Genomic DNA, 23,039 nt, shown 5'->3' with positions numbered 1-23,039 from the left:
AGTCATTCTACTAATATCTAGTCTTTAAACCGCTGCAGATTGACATCTGTGCTGTGACTCTAGAATACATTTTTTTTATTATTTCTTGGTTAAAATTCAGAACCGGTATGTTTAATGTCCCCTCACTGGTTTCCTATCAGATTAAAGTCTGGGCCGCCCACTCCATAAAGTTCATCTCTGCCTCAATGATGTAAATACTTTCTCGATGTCCAGACTACACTTTAACTATTTGTTTTGGGTTTCCAGCTGGAACCATAAGTGCAATAGAGTGACAGGTAAGGCACAAAAAATGTGAGTCCACCAAGTTGTTTAGATGCAGGAACCATTGCTACAGCAACAGCTGGATGGATGTCTAAGGGTATGTTAAGCTACATGCATAGTCAAAAAACTGTCTGTCATAAGGTCAGGAGAGCTCAAATTAAATCAGAAAAAAAAAGATCAGTTTGTTGAATTTGTGGCAGAATATATAAAAATGCAGAGTAAAGGTCTGTTTGAAGCATAATTTGGCTTTTTAAGTTTTCTTGAACGTAATATTAAAATCTAATGAACTGGGAACTTTTGAGAATCTGGTTTTGGGGATTTTTAATTGAGGTTATTCCAAGCCCTTAAGGAGGGTAGGGGACACTAAATCCAAATGTGCCACATTCAGGGTTCCTATTGGGGAATCCCATGTGTGTCACCACGGCGACAGAGGACCCTTTGGTGGACAGCAATGGTGATTGAAGCCGACAAGCGGAAAAAGCAAAGAAACAAAGAAAGATTTGTGTGACAAAAAAGCAAAACCATAATACATCTGTGGGACACGAGGGTGGGATTACATTTTTTGTTTTTTTAAAAAGTAGGTATATATGTGTATGTATGACTAAAAAAAAGGCCTTTTTTATGGAATTGTGTGATTTATGCTGCCAGTCTTATTATGCATTCTTCCATGTGATTTTTCTCTTCTCTGTATGTGTCCAAGCTCAGATGACTGCCCCCGCATGCCTCAGCCCAAGTCAGCTTGCATTAACGCAGCGGCGTCTTGATTAAAAACAGCAAGCAGACCAAAGATGGCTTCAGATGGAGCCAAGTGAGCCACATAGACTGGTTGATCCTCTGTGCCAAAATGATGCAGCCGTACCTGCCTGTGGGCCTGAATTTTTATATCCAGGCTCTCAATGTGGACAACAGCAAGGACATCATTCACATGTGTCCAGTAAATTCAGCTGTGTGTGTTTTCCTGAAGAGCCGTCACTTACACATCCTCCTGTTGGAAACAATTACCGAAGAATGCCCTGTCCTTAGAAGACATAAAAGTTGACTGAAGGTTGATGTGCTTTATGTTAAGAGAGATTAACTAATTTGTCAGCTGAGGCTCATAAAGCTCTGATGAGGTGTTGCAAATAAGAGTAACAGGGATGGAGTGCAGTTTCACACAACAGGCAAAGAACAACCAATATCTGAGTAGAATTTTACATTTATGAATTGTTTTGTTTACTTTTGTGACATCAAACTCACTAGTTTGTGCTATTTAGCATCGGTAAACATTTGGATTTGGACCATTGGATTTTACACATGTTCATTTCTAGGGTTTCAGTGTCAAGTTAAGACTTTAGGTGTAAAATATGAATATTTGCTACTCTGATTTAACTTCTTCTAAGAACAGAACACTGGATTTTTTTTTACATTACATTTAAACTTTCCCAATCCCTAAATGATAGCTCAATACCAAAGAATAAATACTGGCACTTCAAAATCTCTCACTCAAACACTTTAAAAACTAGCAAAACAATTATCATCCTAACTTAACTCTTCCAATCAAATATTAAAAATAACAATGTGCATGGAATTATAGTGCTTTTTATACAAAAAAAAAACAACACTATGGAAATAAGATTTTAAATGGCCATCATTTTGGTAAGCTTTTTTCTTGCACATCTCAACCGCAAGAGCTAAAACCATTTGTGTACGTTTTACATTTTTGTAGGCAGAACTACGCCGGCCACCAGGGGGAGCTCCCCACGTTTAAGCTTCAACTTCCAAGTTCTCTTTGGGTGTCCAGCATTAACAGAGACATCTGTTAAAACACAAGAACAACCAAATGCACTGAGACATTTTTACAGTGGTGTGGTCTGTTATATTTAAGTTACACATATGAGGTTACAAACATTTGAGTTACAAGTGTGCAAAAACAAAATACAATTACAGATTTTTACTTCAACAGAACATGCAACGTGTAAGAAAATACAGTGATAAATCTTAAATCTGTTAATTCCTACTGTTCCCAGTGAGGAAAAAAACCGGATTGTCAATTACATTCTGTCAAATATCCCATCATTATACAATCACTACATGCTCTCAATGCATCACCTTGAAATTTCTTTGCTCTTTAATATAATTTCCACTTTAAAAACATACTTTTGGTGGGGGGCTAGCACCAACATTTAGCTAAAAATATAAAGTGAGTTAGTGCCAAATTAATGACAACTTAAAATCTGGATTAAAAGATAGCAGCTATTAAAAGATATTTTAATTTTCAAATGAAAAGGAACGCTGAATGTGGCACATCATCCACTGTCCAATTTGAATAATTAAACATGTTTTAAAAAGTGGGTAAACTTTTGGTTGTTTTGCATTCATAGCAAAATTATTTTTATGCTTCGATTAAGAGATTCTACTTCATCAACTTCACTGTTTAGTCTTGCTGAGAAAAGCCAGAACAAACTGCATTCTTTACACTAAGCCCCATTTGTCAGAGAGTTTTTCTAGGTCTGTGTTAACTGTCAACATGAAGCGCCACACTGCTGCGCTGTTAGTGGTAGGTGCTGTGAAACTAATTTCACAGAAAACCGCATCAGTACTTTCGACTTGCCTTTACTCGACTCCAATCGCAGCTCCCCATTTTAGACTTGTTCTTCTCATCCTCCTCCGTTTCCTTTGTTAGGACAACAGCAGCTTGGCCGCGTAGAGCAGCATTCCACTCAGACCAGCGGTGGCAGCGACGGCGATCACCCTCACTAAGAGGAAGTCCATGGAGTCCTCCAGCTTCGTGTGGAGCTGCAGGACCTGCCTGTGGGTCTCCTCTCGGCTGCCTGAGTTTTCAATGACGTGGTTGGCCAAGCCGCGCTTCTCGTTGAGCGGCATCTGCGCTGCCACGCGCTGCTCGGCCTGCTCCTGGGTCAGGTTGTCCCTCTGCATGAGGCGCTGGAGTTGGGTCGCAGGGTCACTATGGAGGGTTACAGATTTCCTCTTAAAGATCACTCCCATTTCTGCTTTTGCCACGAAATGTTTAAGATCAAACAAGTAACCTGATATCCAATAAAGATAGGTTGATTACAAATCAAAGGTCCATTACAAATGTGCACAAAACTGTTGATATTTCGGTAATAACGGGGGGGGGGAACGCAATTGCGGTGTTTCCATTAAATAAGAAACGCAATTAAAATCACACGCAAATAAGTTTGTTCATGCAATAAGTCACAATAAAACATGCTACGCCATCATCATCTTCCTGCCACTTCCTGTGGTTTTCTTCATCTTTTCTATCAGCAGTCACATCCGGTCTTGGATCGCGTGATTAGTGTGATGTGAAAATATTTCAATACAGCATCATTCCAGCACACAAATTTTTTTAATCAAAGAAAGTTTTTTCGACATGGGCATGTTTCCACTGATCAAGTCTATTTTCATTATTCCAATTTGCACACTTCTGTGGTCATTAGAAGTCCAGCTGTTGTTACAAGAACAAAAATCTCAGATTTGAAATGAAACAAATCTTTGGATAGGGGGCGCTGTGAAGAATAAACTAGACCTGTCCTTCACAACCAGGGAAATGAAAGGCGCATTTTTGGATGTATTTTGAGGCGTCGTCAGATTTGGACAGCCTACGTCACATTGCTGTAACTTCAATGGGCTTCAAATGTGGAGCGTCTCTGATTTTGGACACATCCTAGTTGTGTCTCCTGGAATTTAAACCCACCTTTCCAAAACCTTTGAATGCCGTTTACCACCGTTAATTTATAAACTAACACAGAAGGCGATGTAGAATAAACAGCATGTTGTTAGAGATAGACATGTTCTTTTAATAAATAAACAAAAACTGCCTTTTGTGTTAACTTAAAAAGTTTGATGATCTGAAATATTTAGGTTTAACAAAACAGCGAGCAAGAGCTTACGGCACAGGACCAGCACGGCTAACAACGGGTTTAATGCGATTGTTAAATTCAAACCTTAAAATATCTGAAGCTTTCAAATACGAAGCCGGTTTAGGAGTGATCTTACCAGTAAACTACCACGGTGTGGTTCAAAAACTTGGTGAGACGTCTGGTTTCAAACAGGAGGGGAACATCCAAGACCACATATCGGTAACCTGGGGAGTCATTTTGGATCAGAAATTGTTAATATAAAAGCACATTTCCACTCTGAATGCAAACCAGAGCAGAGTGGAGCAAGATACTAGTAAATCTGGATGATTCAATTAAAAAAAAAAGAAATTCCATTAGTCTGTTCTTCTGAATTTGAATTTTACTTTAGAGTAATAAAATCAATAAACCAATTTTTATTACAAAAATGTTTTGTCTTGGTCTCCACATGCTGCTGATTTGACAGCTTTCCAACAGACAATCACTGACACAGTAAACAATGAGGGTGAGCCATAAAACTAGCTGCTCATATTGTGCTCTATAGAAGCTTTTTACTGGAAAGTTCAGTAGAAGAAAAAAAGTGGTTGAGGAGAAACAAGCGCCACAAATAAAAAGGGCAGCGTGACTTTTTTTGTTTCCTCTAGTTAAAGTCAATTTTGCATTTCATGTGGAAATCAGGGTTCCAGAGTCTGGTTGAGGAGCAAAGAGACACAAAATAAAAGCTGTTTGAGGTCCAGTGTGACGTTTCTACAGTCAGTGAAGATTTTAGGAGGCATGACAAGAGCTGATGTTGATCCGTGGCAGCTTATTAGTAAACAAAGACTTCTCACAGGAGACTTTAGAGCACTTCATTGCTCCCTCTCCTGATAAACTTAATGAAGATTCAGATTTTATTTTCCAACTGAACTCATCCGGTCCTGCTGCCAAATATCAGCTTTAATCACCAGGGCATCACGGCTTAATTGGAGAGCAATCTGACTGGACCTGAGCCCCACTGAGAGTCAGAGTCTTGTCAAAATGAAGCTGAGAGACACCAGAGGTGACACACTTCATGCAGACAGAGACCTGACCACTCAATGTGGAAAAACTTTACTATAATTTCTTTTATTTCTTTTTTTTTTCTTAAATGTCTTATGTCATTCTCATACTTTTTCGACAAACGGGATTTTCAGAAAAGGTGTCAGCACAGTTATTCCTTAAATGAGAACCAGCAACAAAAAGCAAGCAACACGTCAAACAGTAAATGCTTCAGGCACCTGTTAATTATTCAGACATAAACAGGGAGGCAATAAGTATTTTTACTTTAGAAAGATTTAGTCTTTTTTCCTTTACATATAGCTTTCAAATGCATCTTATTTTTTAACTCACAGGCAGCTGACATTTCTGGAAGCTGCCTGTAAGAAATTAGGTTTTAGGTAGCTGGAAACCAGGATCATCAAAATGCTCAGAAAAAAAAGAAAACTAGAGATGCATCACTCTGTAACATCTGAGATATACATATTTTAGATGTGTATCTCAACAATATAGACATTTCAAGGCAATTTACATATACATTCTAATTTATAGAGATGCATCTGTACAGTGATTTATTTATGTTTGTTTATAAATTCCAAAATGAGGCACAAACCATCCTCACCTCTCAGGAAGTAGAATATGATCTCTTTGAGCATCGCTTTGTGAATCTCGGGGTGTGTGATGGAGTTTAGCAGCCTCCTCTTCTCTTCATGGGCAAAGATGATTTGGCCGAGCTTCTGCCGGTCAATCTGCCCGTTCTCCAGCAGAACCTCGTGCCCAAAGTGGTAGACGATCCGGGAGTAGGCAGGAGTGTGTGGCTCCACGACTGATATAGAGGATGAGGATGAAACTTATGGTCATGCTGTCACAAGTTTAACCAGGTAAAACAGTTCATTTATTACATACATGCATAAAATATTAAAGAAATAACCAGAGTGGTTCATTAAACATGAGCGGTAGCAGAGTAAACACTACAGGGGTGGGATTTTATACAATTTTGCCACAGATTCATCACTTGCTTGTAATTATATAATTTGCATAATCCCTCGTTTTATTTCATACACACAGCAACACACTCCTCACCCACTTCTGTAACCTTTATAATCTTCTCTACATAACTAAGACATCATCCCTGGAGTCAGAGGAGACATCCTTCATGATTCATAACGCTCTCTCCAAGCATTTGTCTTAATGAATTCATTTTATTTGAGAGAAAGTTGCCTGAAGAAGACTTCCAGAGGATGACACGATTGGTTGATATTGAGCAAACAGAGCAAGAGACGCCGACTCTACCTTTCCTGGCCACCACATCTGCGTCTATAATAGGGCAGCCGAGCTCCCGTAGCATTGAGGAAACCGCGCTTTTCCCCGAGGCGATCCCCCCGGTCAGTCCCACCAGGAACATCCTGAGGAACACACACAGAAAGGTGCATTCACGATTAACAACAATCTACTCTTTTCTTTTGACAATTTTGAAATTAAACCTCTAAAATTAATTTAAACATAAAAAAAGACCTTAATGACTACGTTAATACTTAAATGGATTGCAGGTTGCATCCAACTGTTCAGGAATAAAACCCTCAGAAAAACCCCCCAAAAAAAACAGAAACTACACCAGGGTAAAGATGTAGCACATTGCCCTGAACGCAGCCTCTCATTTGTGAAATATGGTGGTGGTAGCATCATGCTGTGGGAATGCTTTTATACATCAGTGATAGTGAAGGAAAAATGTAAATATTACCTTCAAAGCCTTTTAAATGACCTAAAGAAATTGACCATTTGAAAATCTCGGCCCACATAGACATCTTAATTCATGAGAAATTGAGAGAAAATAATTATAAATACCAAATTTTTTTAAATTTAATATGTTAACATGCATTGTACTGTAAAAAACACAGGACTTCAAGTAACTGACATTGAAAAAAGGTGAATTTTTCCACATGCTAAAGAAAACAGAAAGTACCTAAAAAGAATATCAGTACTTCATCATAGTTTTACTCAGATAAAAGTACAAAAATATCCATCCAAGAAATTATTCAAATTCAAATTTTTACTATATCAGACAAAAAAATTCTCAAAATACCAACATTCAATCCGCCCCCTGCTGGAAAAGTAGAGAACCACATATTATGTACCATCTCGCTTCTGCATAACTGGCTAACTGGTTTCACTGGTCCAAACATTGTTATAAACCAAGTTAATCTCGAGTGAATACATAGTTAAAACCGTGAAGAATATGAACTGCTCAAGACAGACAATTAATCGCTTTCTCAATGACTGATTACAGACCCACTGATAATAAATCACAACCGTTAAGTCAGTCAATATGTCTCATTGTTTTTAATATTTACCTTTTTCAAAGTTAGAGAATCGTCAAACCAGTTGAGGTACAGTAGAAATCCGGGGAGGGTCACGGTGCTGCAGCATTAAAAACAGCCAGGAATGCTAACAGGCTAACGTTAGCAACAGTGTTTATCAAGTTAAAACAACCACAAATATCCGACCAAACGACACCGTCGTCATTTTCAAAATAATTCAGTCGGAGCTGAAGACGAATAAACAGGTTGGATGTAAATTTATAGCGCGATACCGCTGGTTTTATATTCTAACTTCCACCCTATTTACTGCTAGCAATGTAGCCTATTAGTTTTCCTAGGGCAACCTAAATATGACCCCGGGCTATCTCCCTGTATCAATATTAGTTCCGCCTGTCCTAATATTGAGGCGCTTATTCTTAAATAAATTAAAATAATATTTATACCTTAGCTTTTAGGCTAAATTAAGAATTTGTAGATTAAACGCAAAACACTAGTACGATTAGCTTAATTATACGGAAAGCACAGTTTTAGAAAATAAAAAGGGGGGATTATTATATATTTTCATGGCACATAATGATATTTTACAGTACAATTAAATAACTATGCTATCTTTAGCTGTTATAAAATGGCTGTATATACGAAACATGAACTCTGACTTTGCAATTTGACGTATGGAAATTATCCTCTGTCTCTTTAAGAAGCTCCTACTGCCACGCCTACTTCATCACAATAATGCTACTTCTTCACGCTAATTACAAGAACCATTGGATTGAGAAGTAGTGCTATGATAAAGTCTGTGGACTGCAGTTCCACCAGGTACCTGTTAACTGATGTCACATGAAATAAACTGACTAAATGCCTAAATAATTATATATCCTCTAAGTGTAAAATGCCAAAAAGAACATTTTTATTAGTTCCAGAAAAATTGATTATAATCTCCTTTTGGATGACTTAATTAACTTAAATAACTGAAGTTAGGTTTCTATTCTAGATTTAGTTCATTAATCAAAATTGTAAAAAGGCTATTGAAAGTATCATAAATTTAGGAACATACTTTGCCTTTTTGCTTAAAGGTTGGAAAAGATTTATCATAATTATTATTTTTCTGTTTAATTCTCTTGTCAATACCCTCAAACTGTGGTATTTTTACTTAAGTTGATGATACTGCAGGAATTTCAATGTCCAATGCCTCTTTTGGCCTCATAAACACAGTGTAATAACACAGTACTGGAAGGAGATTTTTGCAGTGCAAGTTGAATTTCTTTGAGGATTACTTTAAATAATTTTTTAGTCATCTTCCCTAAAAGAAAATAACTGAAAATAAGAATTACCTCAATGGTATGTTTAATTTGAAGCCAAGCCTATGCTTGCACAAATAAAAACAACAGTAGAAAAAATTAAACCACGTTCCTGAAAAGAAAACAAATTTTTTTAAATTAACAAAATTAAATCCTGCAAGTCAGTCATTGTCCCGGAAAACAGAAAGTTAATCCTCTAGTTTCTGCTCCACGGTTTGTTTTGGAATCTCAGAGGAAGCAGACGGCGAAGAGGCATTGTAAGAGTGTTTGGATTTTTTCCCTCTGTGAATCGTTTCATCTCCGTTCTCTCCTTCCTCTCGCTCCAGTCTTCCTCTCTTAACAAAGTGGTTTATTCGGGACTCCAGGCTCTCACAGCATGGACGCTCCAGCAGCGGTCGGTAATTTTTCTGCCTGCTGCCTTCCACCAACCAGCAGTGGTTGGAAGAAACACCACCTGTGGATTGAGAGCAGGAACCCAATTTGCACATGACTCAATACCGTTTCATTGCATTCATTTGGACTTTGCTAAAACGACTCCGTGATTTTTCTCTTTTCATTTTTAAAGCTGGTTCTGTTGACAACGGTATTTTTGCAGAAGTATTTTTCGCTGTTGAACCTTTTCATATTTTTATCATTTCACAATCAAAAAAAAAACTTCATAATAAAGTGTTTTGTTGCCAAGTGTCTGCAAACGGTACACACCAAGAAACTTAAATTCTTGCCCTTCCTTCCCGCACAAAAAAGTTTTTTGCTCTAAGAAAAAACATGTGATCCACATAGAGGCAATTAGTTGTAATTCATTTTATCTAAAAGTATCAAAATAAAGGGAGCTGACAACTGAACCACACAAACCTATTCAGAATTTCATTTGTACAAAACCAGCATGGCCCCTCAAAAAACAACATCCTTCTTTCACTTCATAATAATGTGCTACTTTGAGTTGATTCATCACACAAAATCTCAATAAAACACATTGAGGTTTGTAGTTATATTGTAAAAATGTAGAAAGTTCAAAGGGTGAAAACACTTTATACCAAGCACTGGATATGGAAGAACATATCCAGTGCTTGGTTTCAAAACCCATTGATGGGAACAATAAACAGAAGAATAACTATGTGTTTGCGCTACAAATAACTCAGCTACATTGGTAATATTTTCCTATAAAATGCCAAGTATTTTCTAATGTTTCAAGGGTCTAAAGAACAGTTTCTAATGTTCATAAATGTTTTGACAACACCTGCAAGCTTGCAACGGTCCAAACCATAATTTAGGTGCATTATTATCTTGTTTTCTTTAAAATACCGGCATGCGTTCACACCATCAGTGGGATTTCATTAGACCAGAATCTAGCAAGTAGTTTTCGATCTCCATGTCTGTTTGTTTAGCTGCATCAAAAAAAGTTTCAACAATTTAGATTATTTTTTAATTATTATTATTTTTAACATAGAGCTCACCTCTCTCCTCCAAACCCCGGATCATCCCGAGCAGAACGTGGGCTTTGACGGCGCTCTGTGTCCAGTGTCGCTGTAGCGACGACAGGACGTGGCTAACCTCCTCCGCCTCCTGCTGCCAGGTTAAACCATCGAAGTGGCAGTCGTGCAGAACCAGAGGGTAGTCCACTGCCATGCTGCAAGCCAGAAGAACAAACCTATGCAAATTATCTCCTGTTAAAAGACGCATCAAAACACCTCTGCTGTCTTTATTTGATGCAGAGCAGTGGTGGCTCTACAGCAAGCCCACTGGGTCACAAAAAAGAGGCTCGTGCTTCTACCAAGGTTCTCTTCAGGCCTGGCTGCAAAGGTTCAGCAGGAAGTTCAAGGATTTCTGTACATTTTTAAATACCTCCAGATGATAAACATCATCTTAGATGGGTTTTATTTATTTATTTCAGGTTTTTTTTCTTACTATTCTACTTAATAAAGGTTAAGGCTATTCTTTTATTCTAAAACATTGTTAGTTTGATGTTGTTTCCACTAGTTTAAAAAAGAAGAGCTCCTGAACTTTTCATAATGGTTTTATTGGCTCTAGTGGCTTTTATTTGATAGTTAATTGACAGGAAAGTGGGTAATGAGAGAAGGGGAAGACATGCGGCAAAGGTCGGCAGGCCTGGAATCGAACCTGCGACAGCCATGTCGAGGACTAAGGCCTCCATATGTGGGTTGTGCCAAATCCCTGCGCCACCACAGCACATCCCCCTGAACGTTTTCTGATGACAAAAAACTCAAGGTGCTTCAATAACCTTAATTCTTCTTTGTACCAGCAAAAAACAGCCCAAGTGCCAACTGGTCGTTGTTTTGTCACCTGTATTGAGGCTTTCTGGGGTTTTTCTCAACATCCAGGAGTTGATCGATTATCTCCGGAGCTTCCAGCTTCTGTCCTATCAAAAGAAGCACCGCCATCATGCAACGTACCTGCAGCAGGACATATGGTTAGTTGCAACTTACCCCCTACTTAAAGGGATGCACCGGCTTCTCCTGAGTGTTAAGCTCTTATTACCTGGTGGTAAAGGAAGGCTAAACCTTTGATCTCAAACACAAACAGATCACATTGCTCTGCGCTGGAAACCTGCTGGGGCTGTAAAGGCCTGACTGAGGCCGACAAGATGGTCCTCTCAAACTGCAGGACCCCATTCCCCACGTCCATTTTGCACAGGTTGCGAAAGTCATGCGTTCCTTCGTATCTGTTGAGCACCAAAAGGTCTTTATATTAGAAAAATTATGGGGTGAAATCAGCATTTATAGTTTTACACTCACCTTTTTGCAGCATTTGCCATCAGTTCTACATCCAACGACCCTCGGGGGAAGTAGTATCGGTACGTGCGGGACTGGCAGTCGAAACGCGCACTGAAACCTTGCTCTGCGGCTGCCCAGTCCAAGATCCGAATGTCCTGCGGCAAAACTCTGTTCAGCATCTTCACGTATGGAAGCTCAGACGAGGAAGCTTTTGATTTGGTGCCGAGATCGAGATTTTCAGGGAGGGTTACGCCAAGTCCTCCACAAAACTGGGAGGAGCGCAGGTCAATGGTTATAACCTGGGAAACAGAGAGATCAGTTATCATTTAGTTAAAGCCCATGCAGAAGACATACAGCTGCATTAAAAAAATTATTACCCGTTGAAATTTTCCATATCTTGTCTGTTTACAAACACAAACTTTAAAGGAGACCTATCAGGTAAAATTCACTTTTTGTATAATTGTTGTATAATTGCGCATATGCTTGCAACCATTTTCAAGTGAGAGTGTAAACGTTGAGTTTGGGGGCGCGTTTTATTTGTATTAGAAAAACCATTTTGCGTTTGTCTGTCACATTAAATAAATTGAATAAATAATGTTTAAAATAAACGAGTTTGTATGCGTTTTAGAAGGCATCTGGAGCATTTAATGTAATTTTCATCACATTAAACTCACTTGAGAAAAAGCACTGACTCCTTTATCAGTTCGACCACAGCGGTGATAGTTGGAGCTCTGTCGGTCCTCAATCAGTCGTGTCTTCAGCAGCGCTTCAAACAGCCTGGCCTCCACCGTGTTGTCCGTGTTGTCCTGAACAGCAAAGCCCTGGTAGGCCCAGCCCAGGTACGCCAGCTTCAGAGCCACATGGCGCCGGGGGTGTGAGCTGAAGTCAAAGGGGCGCTTCTTGCCTGACTTCTTCTTGCTGCGCCTGGTGTTTCCATCAGACATCATGAAGTCTGAGCTTTCACTGGGGGGTGAACAGGAATTTATTCCCATGTCTCCTCCAGCATTTTCCTTCAGCTGCGACCTGAGCTTTTCCAGTTCATCTTCCAACAGCTTTATCCTCTGAATTAAATCACCTGACATGCTGAGTAGATAGATGGAAAGATAAAAATACGAAACATACATTCGCGTAAAACTATTGGGATTCCAAATGTTAAACAGATAACATGGAATGTTGGGATTTAGCATGAAGAAAATATACTACTGACATTTAATGTCATTTACTGAATACATCAAGTTGTTAGAAAAACCTACTTAAAAGTTCATTCGCAGTTCAGAACTGCTACAAGGCTGCTAGCTTAATATAAAATGTATAGAAACAGGATTTAAAAAGTGTAACACAAGCTCTAACTTTTACCTCTATAAATTTAAGAAATTACCTTTATGTTCCCGTTAAATCTCCACTTTCCAACAAATCTTTGGCTTGCTGTAACGAGCACGCTACTCTCCGTGTTGTTGCTAACATGGAGTCGGACAACTTTAGCAAGCGGACGTTCGGGCCGCAGAGGATTCTGGGAAGTGTAGTTCACAATGAAACCACTCAAAAAAGGAATAGGACAGGGGACTGTTTTATGAAGCTGAGGTAGGAAATTAAGGTGAGATTTTTTGATGTTCCAGATCTAAACTTTCATTGTTAAATGTTGTCTTTCAGTGTGTTCTTCTTAATGTACAGTTCAGGAAATGCTTTTCACACAGAGTCCATGTGTTTATCTAGAATTGAGTATTTTGTTATGTGTGCATTATTTTTGTGTGAGAATACTATACCTTGTCCCAAATCATCATTTTCATAAAGTATACCAGTTTTAAAATCTTGGGACATATTTAGATTTAGGTTTGGACTTTGATTGGATCGTTGTAGCACATACATATTTTTTTATCTAAGCCATTACTTTGCAGCTCTGGCTTTGTGTTTGTGGTTTTTTGAAGGTAAATATCTACAGTTCACACCACCTTTAAGTCTTGTGTTGCTTTTAACAAGTTTTCTTCTCGTATTGTCCTTTATCTGTCATCTGTGCACAGCCTCTCTGTTTCTGCTGGTTAGAAGAACCCTAAGAAGTGAACCTTTGGCCAAGTTTCAAATTGTTCTTTTTCTTTTAAGATTTGAACAAATTTTCAACTCTGACTTTATTTTGCTAAGTAGGTTAATTCATCATATGAATGGATTAACCTTTAATCTGTACAACCTATTGATTTGAGCTCTGTTCTTAGAAAGAACTAACAGATAAACAGTTTAAAATTAATATAGAATATGGATCAGATTTCTTTTTTAGGCTCTTTATTGACTGAAGAAGTTTAAGTAAGGGGAATGTTTTTGAGCACATAATGACATGAAACAAAAATATATATTATGATCAAACAAGTTTATTAGTTTGTTTGTTGATGTGTAAAGATGGTTGTGATGATGAATTAGTCAATATTCTCATAATTTTTGCGTTTAATGTCCAGGCAGAGGCACACGCCGACTATCACGCCAAACACCTGCAACGGGGAAAAGATGGAGTTAGACGCTGGGAATAAAATAATGTAGCATGCCTAAGGAGTTGCTTTAGCTTTTAAAATAATATAACTGAGTAAGACTGGAGTCCGATTTTTGCAGAATCCTACCAGGTAAAATGTACATTTTAAATGCAGTAGCTAAAGATGTGCTTCTTTTGTGTATTTTCCCAAGGGGAGATGTAAAGCCTGCCTTTGATTCACATTCTGGCTTTTAATGAATACATTTTTACATAATTTAAGGCTTCTGAAATCTTATTAAAACTTTATAAGCAGTTCACCTCTGTGATTCCAAGAGCAATGCAAACACCGCCGACCCACACCAGATTCTTCAACAGGAAGAGCTTTATAGCTGAGATACACCCCTGAGGAAGAAGACAGAGTTTAACTAAATGTGGTTAGACTCTTCAGCTGAAATATCTCAGCAGAGCAGACCTTTTTGTGAGCTTTATCCTTGTCGTGTCCACAGCCTTCTCTCTTCTCCGGGCAGCAGGAATCTGGCACGGCTTCATGGTTTCCCCAGCCCAGACTTCTGGACCAGTCGGTGTAAGCGTCGGCGCCGCAGCAGCTGAACTGCAGCAAAAGTTAAAGTAGAGGAAGGTTAAAAGTTAGAGGTTACATCCTAAATGCATAAATTACATTTTGTCAGTTTTGAAAAAGGAAAAAAAAAGAAAGGAATAGTCTTCATGCACTCAATTGGTATGAATAACTTCATTGCAATTATGTGGATTTAAAAATACATTTGAACAAAAAATGGATGCACAAGTTTAAATTAATTCTAATCCTTTCAAAATTGAACACAACCACACGCCTGATATTTTGTTAAATATCCCTTGTCTACAGTTGAGAGGAAGCAGTTACAGCTCCTCAGGAAGATCAGCTCTGTGCTAGGATGCCCCTTTTACCCAGTGAATGTGGAGGGAGACAGAAGGAGTCTTGCAAAGACAACATCACTGTTGGACAATGACCCCCTGGCCAGGCATAAAGCTGTTACTGAACTGAAGAGCTTCCATTAACCACTGAAATGCGCAAATTTCAATTACAAAAACACAAATTTGGACAGAAAAAAAATCCAAACTCAAACTTGTTTTTAATCAAAAGTTTTTGCGCTGGGATGAGGTGGTTTTTCAACAGAACCTTAGTAATTGTATTTTGCAAAACTACAATGGAAACACTTTTTCCGCTTCACTCGAGCCATGTGATCAACAGCCGAATTTTACTACTGGTGAAAACAACAAAGAAGACGACAGGAAGTAATAGGAGGATGAATCTGCATGCTTTTGTTTGTCTTTCACTTTGCTGCTGGTCCCTCAGTGAGGGACAATAAAGGTCATTTCTATTCCGTTTCTCCCAGTGTTGTTGATCACCTTTTCCTGAATCCTGTTGATGGCGTGTCTGTCCTCTGGTCTGTATTCGTAGACCGCGGCCCGAGCTTGGGTGTTGATCCCGCTGTTCATCTGCAGGAGGGCAGTCTGCAGAAAAAAGATCAGAGCTCAACATAAGCCCATGATGGCACAAGCACTTACTTTTATTTAAGGTACTATCATGTTTTTTATATAATATGATATTAAAGATATCTTCAGATTCATCCTTCAGTTTTTTGTACTTTGATGTAAAAATAATTTCCTGAAGGAAGAATTAAAGTGCCTCACCCTGCTGCGAAATATATAAAAAGCAGCTCCTGTAAATATCTCCAAAAGGACGATGATTATCAGGATGCAGATGAACTAATCCACCAAGAAACAGAAAAATTTATCGTCTGTTTAGATAAACTTGACTTGAGTCACATTTAACAAAGAGAGTTTTGAAACTATGTTGGAATATTTGGTACATACACAAGACACCATGGAAGAATTATTCAGGAATGCCCCACAATGTCCCAAAAGGGACACAAGGGTGATGATGACGCCCACTGCAATGAGGACGATGGCGATTTTGGACAAGCTGCTCCCTGCAAAAGTGCCGATCTGCGAGTAGGTGGAGTACTGGAGCGCTCCGATCGTGATGAGGGCGACCCCAGATGCCTGAAGGACAAAAACGAAACACCTAAGAATTCTGCTGTTGCAATATTAAGATGAGATAATGCTCATGGTCTAGTAGTCAATTTGTTAATCTATCAAATTTCAATCCGAAAAATTTATTATTTTACCGTCTTATTGAGTAATCTATGAAAAAAAACAGAAGGATCTCAAGGTTTCTGCACATGTTTTTAGGATGTATAGTGTAGATCTAGAATCAACAATATTCTCAGGATTAGTGGAAGAGAAAAATAAGAAATGAAATTTATTGTCATTCTCACTACGAACTACTTTATTGATAAATTAAGTAAAAATAAACGCAAAAATGTTCTTTTGTTCTTCTGAGGGGTGGCGACGTCATGGCTGCCTGATTAGCCAATCAGAAGTTGTTATGTAAAAACATGACTTGATTTTTTTTATTTATTAAAAACATTTTTTTAGACTGTAACAATTCCTAAAGCTCCATAAATGCAGTAGCTAAAGATGTGCTTCTTTTGTGTATTCTCCCAAGGGGAGATGTAAAGCCTGCCTTTGATTCACATTCTGGCTTTTAATGAACACATTTTTACACAATTTAAGGCTTCTGACATCTTATTAAAACTTTATAAGCAGTTCACAGTTTATGAAAATAAATCTTAAGTGTAGCCAAAATAACTCTTAGACTGAGGTTTTTTTGTCACATTATATAACCATTCCTTATGCCAAAATATGGACAAGTGAAAAAGAGCCCAGATAAATAGATAACTTATCTGTTAAATTGTACAAAGTTACACTGAAATCAAAAAGGGTCACAAGCTTACACTCTGTCTTCAAGTTATTCATTTGGGACTTTTTAATTAAGCTTGGTCTGTCCTGTCAGTTTAACTAACTGTGAAGCGGACTAATACATTATTTCAGAATTTTGTCCCCTTCACTTTGTTCATTTATAGAAAACCACCAGACCTAGAATAATATTTAAATTTTTTAGGAGAAATGACAGAAGAGCTCTCCTTTTCACCTTAATCCTAGCGTTTTCATCTTTTTAAGAACTTCCTCAGACAAGTCGATGTCAAGATCTGCTTCCAGTGCTGTATTTACTAAACATGTGGTGCATTCTCATCATTTTTCCTGTAAAATATGACATGCTTGTCACTTAAATATGCAGGTTTTTGTTTCTCCCTTCTAACTCGGATCTTTTTTACGATTACTTTGTATATTAATAAATTTGACCAGTGCATCTCCTTATGGTAATCTTGAAAAGTACAATTGTTGGCAGCACTCACCAAGATGATGCCGTTGAAGAAAATGAACCAACATTTGATGCTGCAGAAAGAACACATAGTGAAACAATTAGCTCTATGTTGCCTTGAACTGAAATAACAGAAAAGCTTTAGACGCTCCTCAGTCGACAGCAGCTCACGGTCTCTCTGAGCTGCTCTGTGCGACTATCGTTCAGCTGTAAGAAAATGAGAAGTGGCTTAATTACATTTAAACAGACGTATCTGATCAAAAGGCAGGACTCCTTTTAATACATTTGCATTGTAGCGTCACGCAAGCTAAACTAAAGATGTTGCTCATTTGAAATCTTGCTGGTTGTCTTTGTCTGGTGAACCATTTAGGAGGAAAACATTGCACACAACTGAGAGCAGTATTATTTCAACTTATTTTTGTCAGGCAGTAGTACAATGTAGTTACTCAACTTAGAGCAATAGTAATTTATGCATGAAGTGACATAATCAGACAGAAATATAAAACTACAAGCACATTCTGGCAGTTTCAAACAAATTTTACAACAAGGTTCCAATGGAAGAGAAACAGGCCCGCAGCATAACAGATCCTCTACTGTATTTATCATGAGGGGGTTTTCCAGTTTCTCATCTTCTCTATCACATCAGGCCCAGTTTGGGGGGTTTGTTCCTGAAATGCTCAACCTTAATCAGATTTAACCAAAGGAAATTGTTCCTGTTAAAATCCTATCAAACTCCACAAGTTTATATTTGTGATGGTAGAATGGCAAATTATTTTTCCCTGGCATGCCTGACAACAACAACAAATGTGTTGTTACCTAAATTGTTGCCATCTAACATACAGGTACCTTCACAGTTACTAAAAATGTGACCAAAAGTCTTGAAATAAACGGGTTGTTACGGATTCTTTGTGACTTTTCTTTATGATCTTGCTTACTTTGCAGTGTCAAGAAAAAGCCGGGTTCTAATCCAGTCTAATGGCCAGATGCTAATGGCCAGATGTTGGATGTGTTACATCATATTTATGAGAATTGATATTACAGAAACTTTGCAATACATGTAGTTTCTTCAGAAAACATGGGATTTTTCTCTCTTTGCAACAGCTTAAACTCTTTCTCCAGCATTTGGCTCCTGAGAATCTGCAGGAAACCTGGTCCAACTCCTCAAGTCTGGAAAAGACTTGAGGCCTCCAGCCTGAACACAGCAGTCTCCATCTGAATTTGCTCCGGGGATCCATGGATTTTCTTTGTTCTGCAGATCTTCTTATGCTTCAATCTCCTCAGTGTTCTTTTTCTGATTTTCTCAGAGCATAAGCCAGGCTCAGTCGCCTGAGAGGGGACCACAACCTCTGGGAAAAAAAATAAAAATAATTAAATCACTTTTCCTGGAGGAAGTTTCTGTCAGTTTTCCTTTTACTTTGTGGCAAACAAACAGAATTACAGCTATAACACAAAGTTGTATTTACCAGGTTAGAATCCTGAATGTAGAAAAGATCGCACAAAAACAACATTTATGCAATTGTTGTAATTAATCACACATCGTCTTATTTGATAAAGTACCAGAAACAATCACAAAACAACAATAAACTTCCCAATATTCTCCATCAATAAAATCCCAAAATAGTAACACAGCACCAGAGAGATCCGATTTGTATTATCATGCCTTCTTTGTGGAGTTTCTGTTATTAAATCCCATTTCATTAATCAGTTACATCCCAAATGTTGATGTAATTTAATTTAGTGTAATTTTTTCTGTTGTGTATTTTCTATTTTCAGCATATATCTTACTTGGCCTATAAAAAGTGCTAAAATTTTACGATTTTGTTTTAAATATATCGTATTTTCCGGGGGGAAAAAACTGGAATCGTACATATATAAGCCGCACCAAGCCGCTGGTATCTCCGCCGCTATCAATCTGTTCTGCCAGAACTTTAAAAAGTTGCATCATATGAATTTCTTTATGCTGTTTCCATGAAGGGGGTATGAGTGTGAAGACATTTCTCCGCCGTGCCTGCTCCTAGCATGTGCTTGTTCTAAATGAAAATTTGCGCTTTCTTCTTTGATTTCCAATTTTGACTTCCAATGATTCACTTCCTGCTAAAGAGCCCCCTGGTGGTTGGAGAAATATCCACAGAAAAGCCGCACCGGGCTATGAGCCTACGGTTCAAAGCTGCATGGTGGGAGAAAAGTAGCGGCTTATAGTCAGAAAAATACAGTATTTTGTTACATTACAATTGCAAGCTAAGTAAGTTAGTGTGATTTTCTGTGGTGGACAAATATGAAGTGGATCATCATCAGTAATCTTAAGTGATACATGATTTTCAAATAGAAATTTAAGCCCACCTGTGTGTAACTTACTCTCAGCTCTTATGTGACGTCCTCAGATATTTGTTAGAGAACATTGGTGAAGAAACAGTATCATGATGACCAAGGAACAGACAGGCGATGGATAAAATTATGGATCGGTTTTGAGAATATTGGGTTATAAAATAATATTCCATACTTTAAACATTGACAATCAATTAGAAGAGGCCCGTGATAACTCTAAAAGAGTTATAGAAATCCACAGCTGGTAGGAAAAACGGTTTCCTATCAACTAGTGAATTACATCAGTCTCCACTTTAAATGTTTATCCTAAACAGATTCGTCCTTAGCTGATTCAGGAATTTGATCCCAAAAAGCACAGGCCAAATATGGTACAAAGTTGTGTAGAGAGGCTCATTTAATGGCAGCAAAACAAGTCCTTTCTGTAAACTCATGAGATTTTCTCCTTCCCAGCTCTTTGAAGTTTTATTAGCTTGCATTACACAACAGTTAAAAACAATATCACTTAAGATAGTTGCAGTTTAGGCTGCATCAGAACGTCGGCTAGTACAAAGTTTATGGTTTGTATCTACAATAACTTACAGAACTGTTTTCTACAAAGATCCTACTATTTTGTTAAGCTTAATAAAAATTTAATTGTTCAGTTTATGATTGAGCAGATAAATAAAAAATCAGTCATAAAATATTTGTTTTAAAAGTGAATTATATGTAAAAAAAAAAAAAAAAAAAAAAAAATTATATTCTTGCTGCCACAAATGCTTTCAACCTAATGACAATGGCAATAAGACACCTGAGTGAAGTTGGCCCCACACCTTCTTCAAATCAGACAGAAATTGGTGTCAAATGTTTGTGTTAGGTTTGTCCTGGTTTGTGCAGCAAAAAGTTTCGTTTGTGCCACTTTGGCTTTGAAGATATTAATGAGAGTGTAAAGTTCAAAAGGTCAACCAGCCCTTTTGAACTGGGCTGGTTGTTTTATTTGATGAAATCAAATAAAACAGGTGTCAGTCAACTCAGCTACATTTGTGGTGGTTTGTGCAGCAAAAACCAGTGCGCAAACGTAGTCGAGTTGTCTGATTTGAAGAATGTGGCGCTGGTTGTCCTTTCATGACCTCTAGAAACATTTCTTCACATCTTTGAAATGCCACAAACAAAATTTTTTGCTGTACAAACGTAACACAAACCTTTGACTTCAATTTTGTGTAATTTGAAGAAGGCGGGGGGAGGAGGGGGGCAACTTCACTCAGGTCAAAGACCGTGGACAACCATCCAGGTTGAAACGTCCTCCACAAGGGGGCGCATTTTGAACACGCCTCGAGTCAGTTACGTGCAGATACAAGGACACATCCCTTACATAAAGTCTGCTCCTTGTTTCATTGTCTTGGACTGATGGACTATTGTGGAGTCCCCAAGTGTTGAACCAAGTTTCTGGAAATGAGACGGATAATGACTTACAGAGAGTCTTTGAAGGACTCCATGAGAACAGGAAGTTAAATCATTACCATAGTTGGAGCACTCAGAAAGGACTGTGTCCTTCCCACGCTGCAATGCTTTTCCTGTTTGGAATTCCAAAGAACTGGTCAAAACTTTGAAATGTTTTTATGTGGTAAGGATAATTCCTGTCAAAGCACAAAGCACTTTAAAACAATAAATAACTCAATTTTTTAATTCCTTTATTAGTGATTAAATGAGTGGAAAAGCCCAGGAAATCAGTTTAGTGTAAATTTCAGCATGCACATACACAAATTTTTCAGATTTATCTCCCTGCCAGTATACCAGGAGATAAATAAACTGCAGGATAGATAAATAGATTTTTCATTCAAACAAGATACAAGATAAACATAATTGACTAACTTTATCGTAGATCTGTTTTTGCAAAGAAAATGATAAAAACCTCCTGAAATAAAGAGAGAAACAGGGGAAAACTCAAACAACTCACTTTTGAACATGAACATGAAAGGAAGAGCGGAACGTTATTGTATTTATGCGAGATAGTTCCAGAAATTAACATCTTTCTCCAGCAGATTACATTGGGTTTGTTTATGGGGAAGATATGTGAGCCTGATTAATGAGGCATCCAAAATTGAGCAGAACTGAGGTTTTGCAAGGCTGTGCAGAGCTGCAGAGACTGATTTCATGTCAGCTACATCGTTCCTCAGGCTGCTCCATCCATCCATCAGTGTGTTGAGATGCGAGGCGACATGTTTGCTGTCTGAAGTAAATGATGGCCAGCTGCTACATGGTACCACCTACCCACCCCACACACACACACACACACACACACACACACACACACACACACACACGCACACACACGCAGCTGGTAGTCTTGAAGTTTTCTGACATGCATTTTTTACTTACATTTCGCTCCAAATCCTCAATATTTGCTATTGAGTTTTTTTGTAGTTAATCACCAGCAAATAGAAATCGTCTGGATTTTTATATATCATGTTAATTTGAATCAATCAATTACTTATTAAAAACACTTTGGAGTATATTTTTTGTTTAGTCTTAACACTGTGAACATTAACATATGGGGCTCATGTGGGTTGAAAAATGGCTGCCAGATGGGTTACATAATGGCCTCTTGTCATCCAGCTGTTTTTTCTTCAGCTATCTAACTGTATATTTAAAGATGACAATGTGAGTATTATGTAATGTGGAAATAATTTAAGTTTATTTGATGTTTGGAGATTTAAATGTTTATAAGTTGATGAGAGGAGCAGAAAATAATAAGATCTTGTGTCTTTTACCTGCTCCTTTTCGAACAGATAATTTAACATTGCATGTCAATTGGGCATGAAGATTTGTTTTAATTTTTTTCTTTCTTGCTTTTGTCTGCTTGAAATAAATAATTAATTAAATAAATAAATAAATAAATAAATAAATAAATAAGAGTTGTTTTGGAACACAGCAGCTAAATAAAGATAAATGCAGAAAAACTTTAACAGTATTTTTACTGTCAGTTTAAGTTGCACCTTCCAATAAATGAAGTGAAAGTAAAATATGTCTCTCCTATTTATGGTTTTTAAAACAACACAAAGGATAATGTATCCTGACAAAAATATTCATATTGCATAGCAAACACAAACTTCATTGAAATTTTAGTATTTGGAGCTAAAGTGATGCTTTTCTCTCGTGCATTATTATAATTATTATAATTATTATTATTATTATAATATTATTATTATTTGTATTATTATTATTTTAATAATAACTATTAAAAGTACAGCTCTGGCTGAATATTCATAATCTCTATGCAGATGGAAGATGAACTTCTTCCCAAGTCTCAAGCCCTTCATCCATTTTTTCATCAATTAAAACCGACTGCAATGTCCCTGCTGAAGAAAAGCAACCCCACAGCATGATAATACTACCTCCGTGTTTAACAGTGGAAAAGGAGCATTTGGAGTCTTTATTTTTTGCACATCTTTGCTGTGGAAAAGATTTGTGACATTATTGGAGTGCACTGCTTAGTTGTCTGAGAATAGAATAGAAT

The 23,039-nt window shown here is 37.7% G+C and overlaps 3 protein-coding genes across 4 annotated transcripts; all 3 read right to left on the bottom strand.

Annotated features, from left to right (window-relative positions):
• Positions 1-1,440: 1,440 nt before the first annotated feature.
• Positions 1,441-7,821, bottom strand: dcakd (dephospho-CoA kinase domain containing). Of its 2 annotated transcripts, XR_006369215.1 has the most exons (6): positions 7,487-7,819; positions 6,429-6,541; positions 5,758-5,961; positions 4,261-4,348; positions 2,852-3,205; positions 1,441-2,056 (listed from the first exon to the last, which is right to left on the bottom strand). XR_006369215.1 is itself a non-coding variant. In XM_044101584.1 (5 exons), exons 2-5 carry the CDS (start codon positions 6,538-6,540, stop codon positions 2,920-2,922), a joined length of 690 nt encoding a protein of 229 aa, XP_043957519.1. In that variant the 5' UTR covers position 6,541; positions 7,487-7,821; the 3' UTR covers positions 1,441-2,919. The 2 variants fall into 2 exon arrangements, 1 of the variants encoding a protein (XP_043957519.1); XM_044101584.1 differs by having other exon boundaries at positions 1,441-3,205; positions 7,487-7,821.
• Positions 7,822-8,253: 432 nt separating this feature from the next.
• Positions 8,254-13,026, bottom strand: pus3 (pseudouridylate synthase 3). Its single transcript, XM_044101582.1, has 7 exons — positions 12,862-13,026; positions 12,158-12,566; positions 11,505-11,782; positions 11,248-11,431; positions 11,053-11,162; positions 10,206-10,378; positions 8,254-9,205 (listed from the first exon to the last, which is right to left on the bottom strand). The coding sequence occupies exons 2-7, from the start codon at positions 12,563-12,565 to the stop codon at positions 8,940-8,942; spliced, it is 1,419 nt and encodes a 472-aa protein (XP_043957517.1). The 5' UTR covers position 12,566; positions 12,862-13,026; the 3' UTR covers positions 8,254-8,939.
• An 851-nt stretch (positions 13,027-13,877) lies between these two features.
• On the bottom strand, positions 13,878-18,554 carry LOC122823009 (CD63 antigen-like). The gene is made up of 7 exons (XM_044102202.1): positions 17,256-18,554; positions 15,811-15,999; positions 15,628-15,702; positions 15,343-15,447; positions 14,411-14,548; positions 14,257-14,340; positions 13,878-13,960 (listed from the first exon to the last, which is right to left on the bottom strand). Exons 1-7 carry the CDS (start codon positions 17,310-17,312, stop codon positions 13,889-13,891), a joined length of 720 nt encoding a protein of 239 aa, XP_043958137.1. The 5' UTR covers positions 17,313-18,554; the 3' UTR covers positions 13,878-13,888.
• Between the last annotated feature and the right edge of the window lie 4,485 nt (positions 18,555-23,039).

Source organism: Gambusia affinis, linkage group LG20 (genome assembly GCF_019740435.1).
Source record: "Gambusia affinis linkage group LG20, SWU_Gaff_1.0, whole genome shotgun sequence".
Lineage (NCBI taxonomy): Eukaryota > Metazoa > Chordata > Actinopteri > Cyprinodontiformes > Poeciliidae > Gambusia > Gambusia affinis.
This window is presented reverse-complemented; position numbering and strand designations above follow the sequence as displayed.

Bases quoted from the DNA above. Each gene is read 5' to 3' on its own strand.
- dcakd (XM_044101584.1), bottom strand. From the start codon at position 6,540: ATGTTCCTGGTGGGACTGACCGGGGGGATCGCCTCGGGGAAAAGCGCG. The intron at 4,349-5,757 runs GTGAGGATGGTT...ATGACTCCCCAG, and splicing joins CATATTCTACTTCCTGAGAG to GTTACCGATATGTGGTCTTG. The intron at 3,206-4,260 runs GTAAGATCACTC...AACCCTCCATAG, and splicing joins CACACCGTGGTAGTTTACTG to TGACCCTGCGACCCAACTCC.
- pus3 (XM_044101582.1), bottom strand. From the start codon at position 12,565: ATGTCAGGTGATTTAATTCAGAGGATAAAGCTGTTGGAAGATGAACTG. The intron at 11,432-11,504 runs GTGAGTGTAAAA...GGTGCTCAACAG, and splicing joins ATGGCAAATGCTGCAAAAAG to ATACGAAGGAACGCATGACT. The intron at 11,163-11,247 runs GTAATAAGAGCT...GTCCTGCTGCAG, and splicing joins TAGCCTTCCTTTACCACCAG to GTACGTTGCATGATGGCGGT.
- LOC122823009 (XM_044102202.1), bottom strand. From the start codon at position 17,312: ATGTGTTCTTTCTGCAGCATCAAATGTTGGTTCATTTTCTTCAACGGC. The intron at 15,703-15,810 runs GTATGTACCAAA...TTGGTGGATTAG, and splicing joins ATTCTTCCATGGTGTCTTGT to TTCATCTGCATCCTGATAAT. The intron at 13,961-14,256 runs GTGAACTGCTTA...TCCCCGTTGCAG, and splicing joins TTGCTCTTGGAATCACAGAG to GTGTTTGGCGTGATAGTCGG.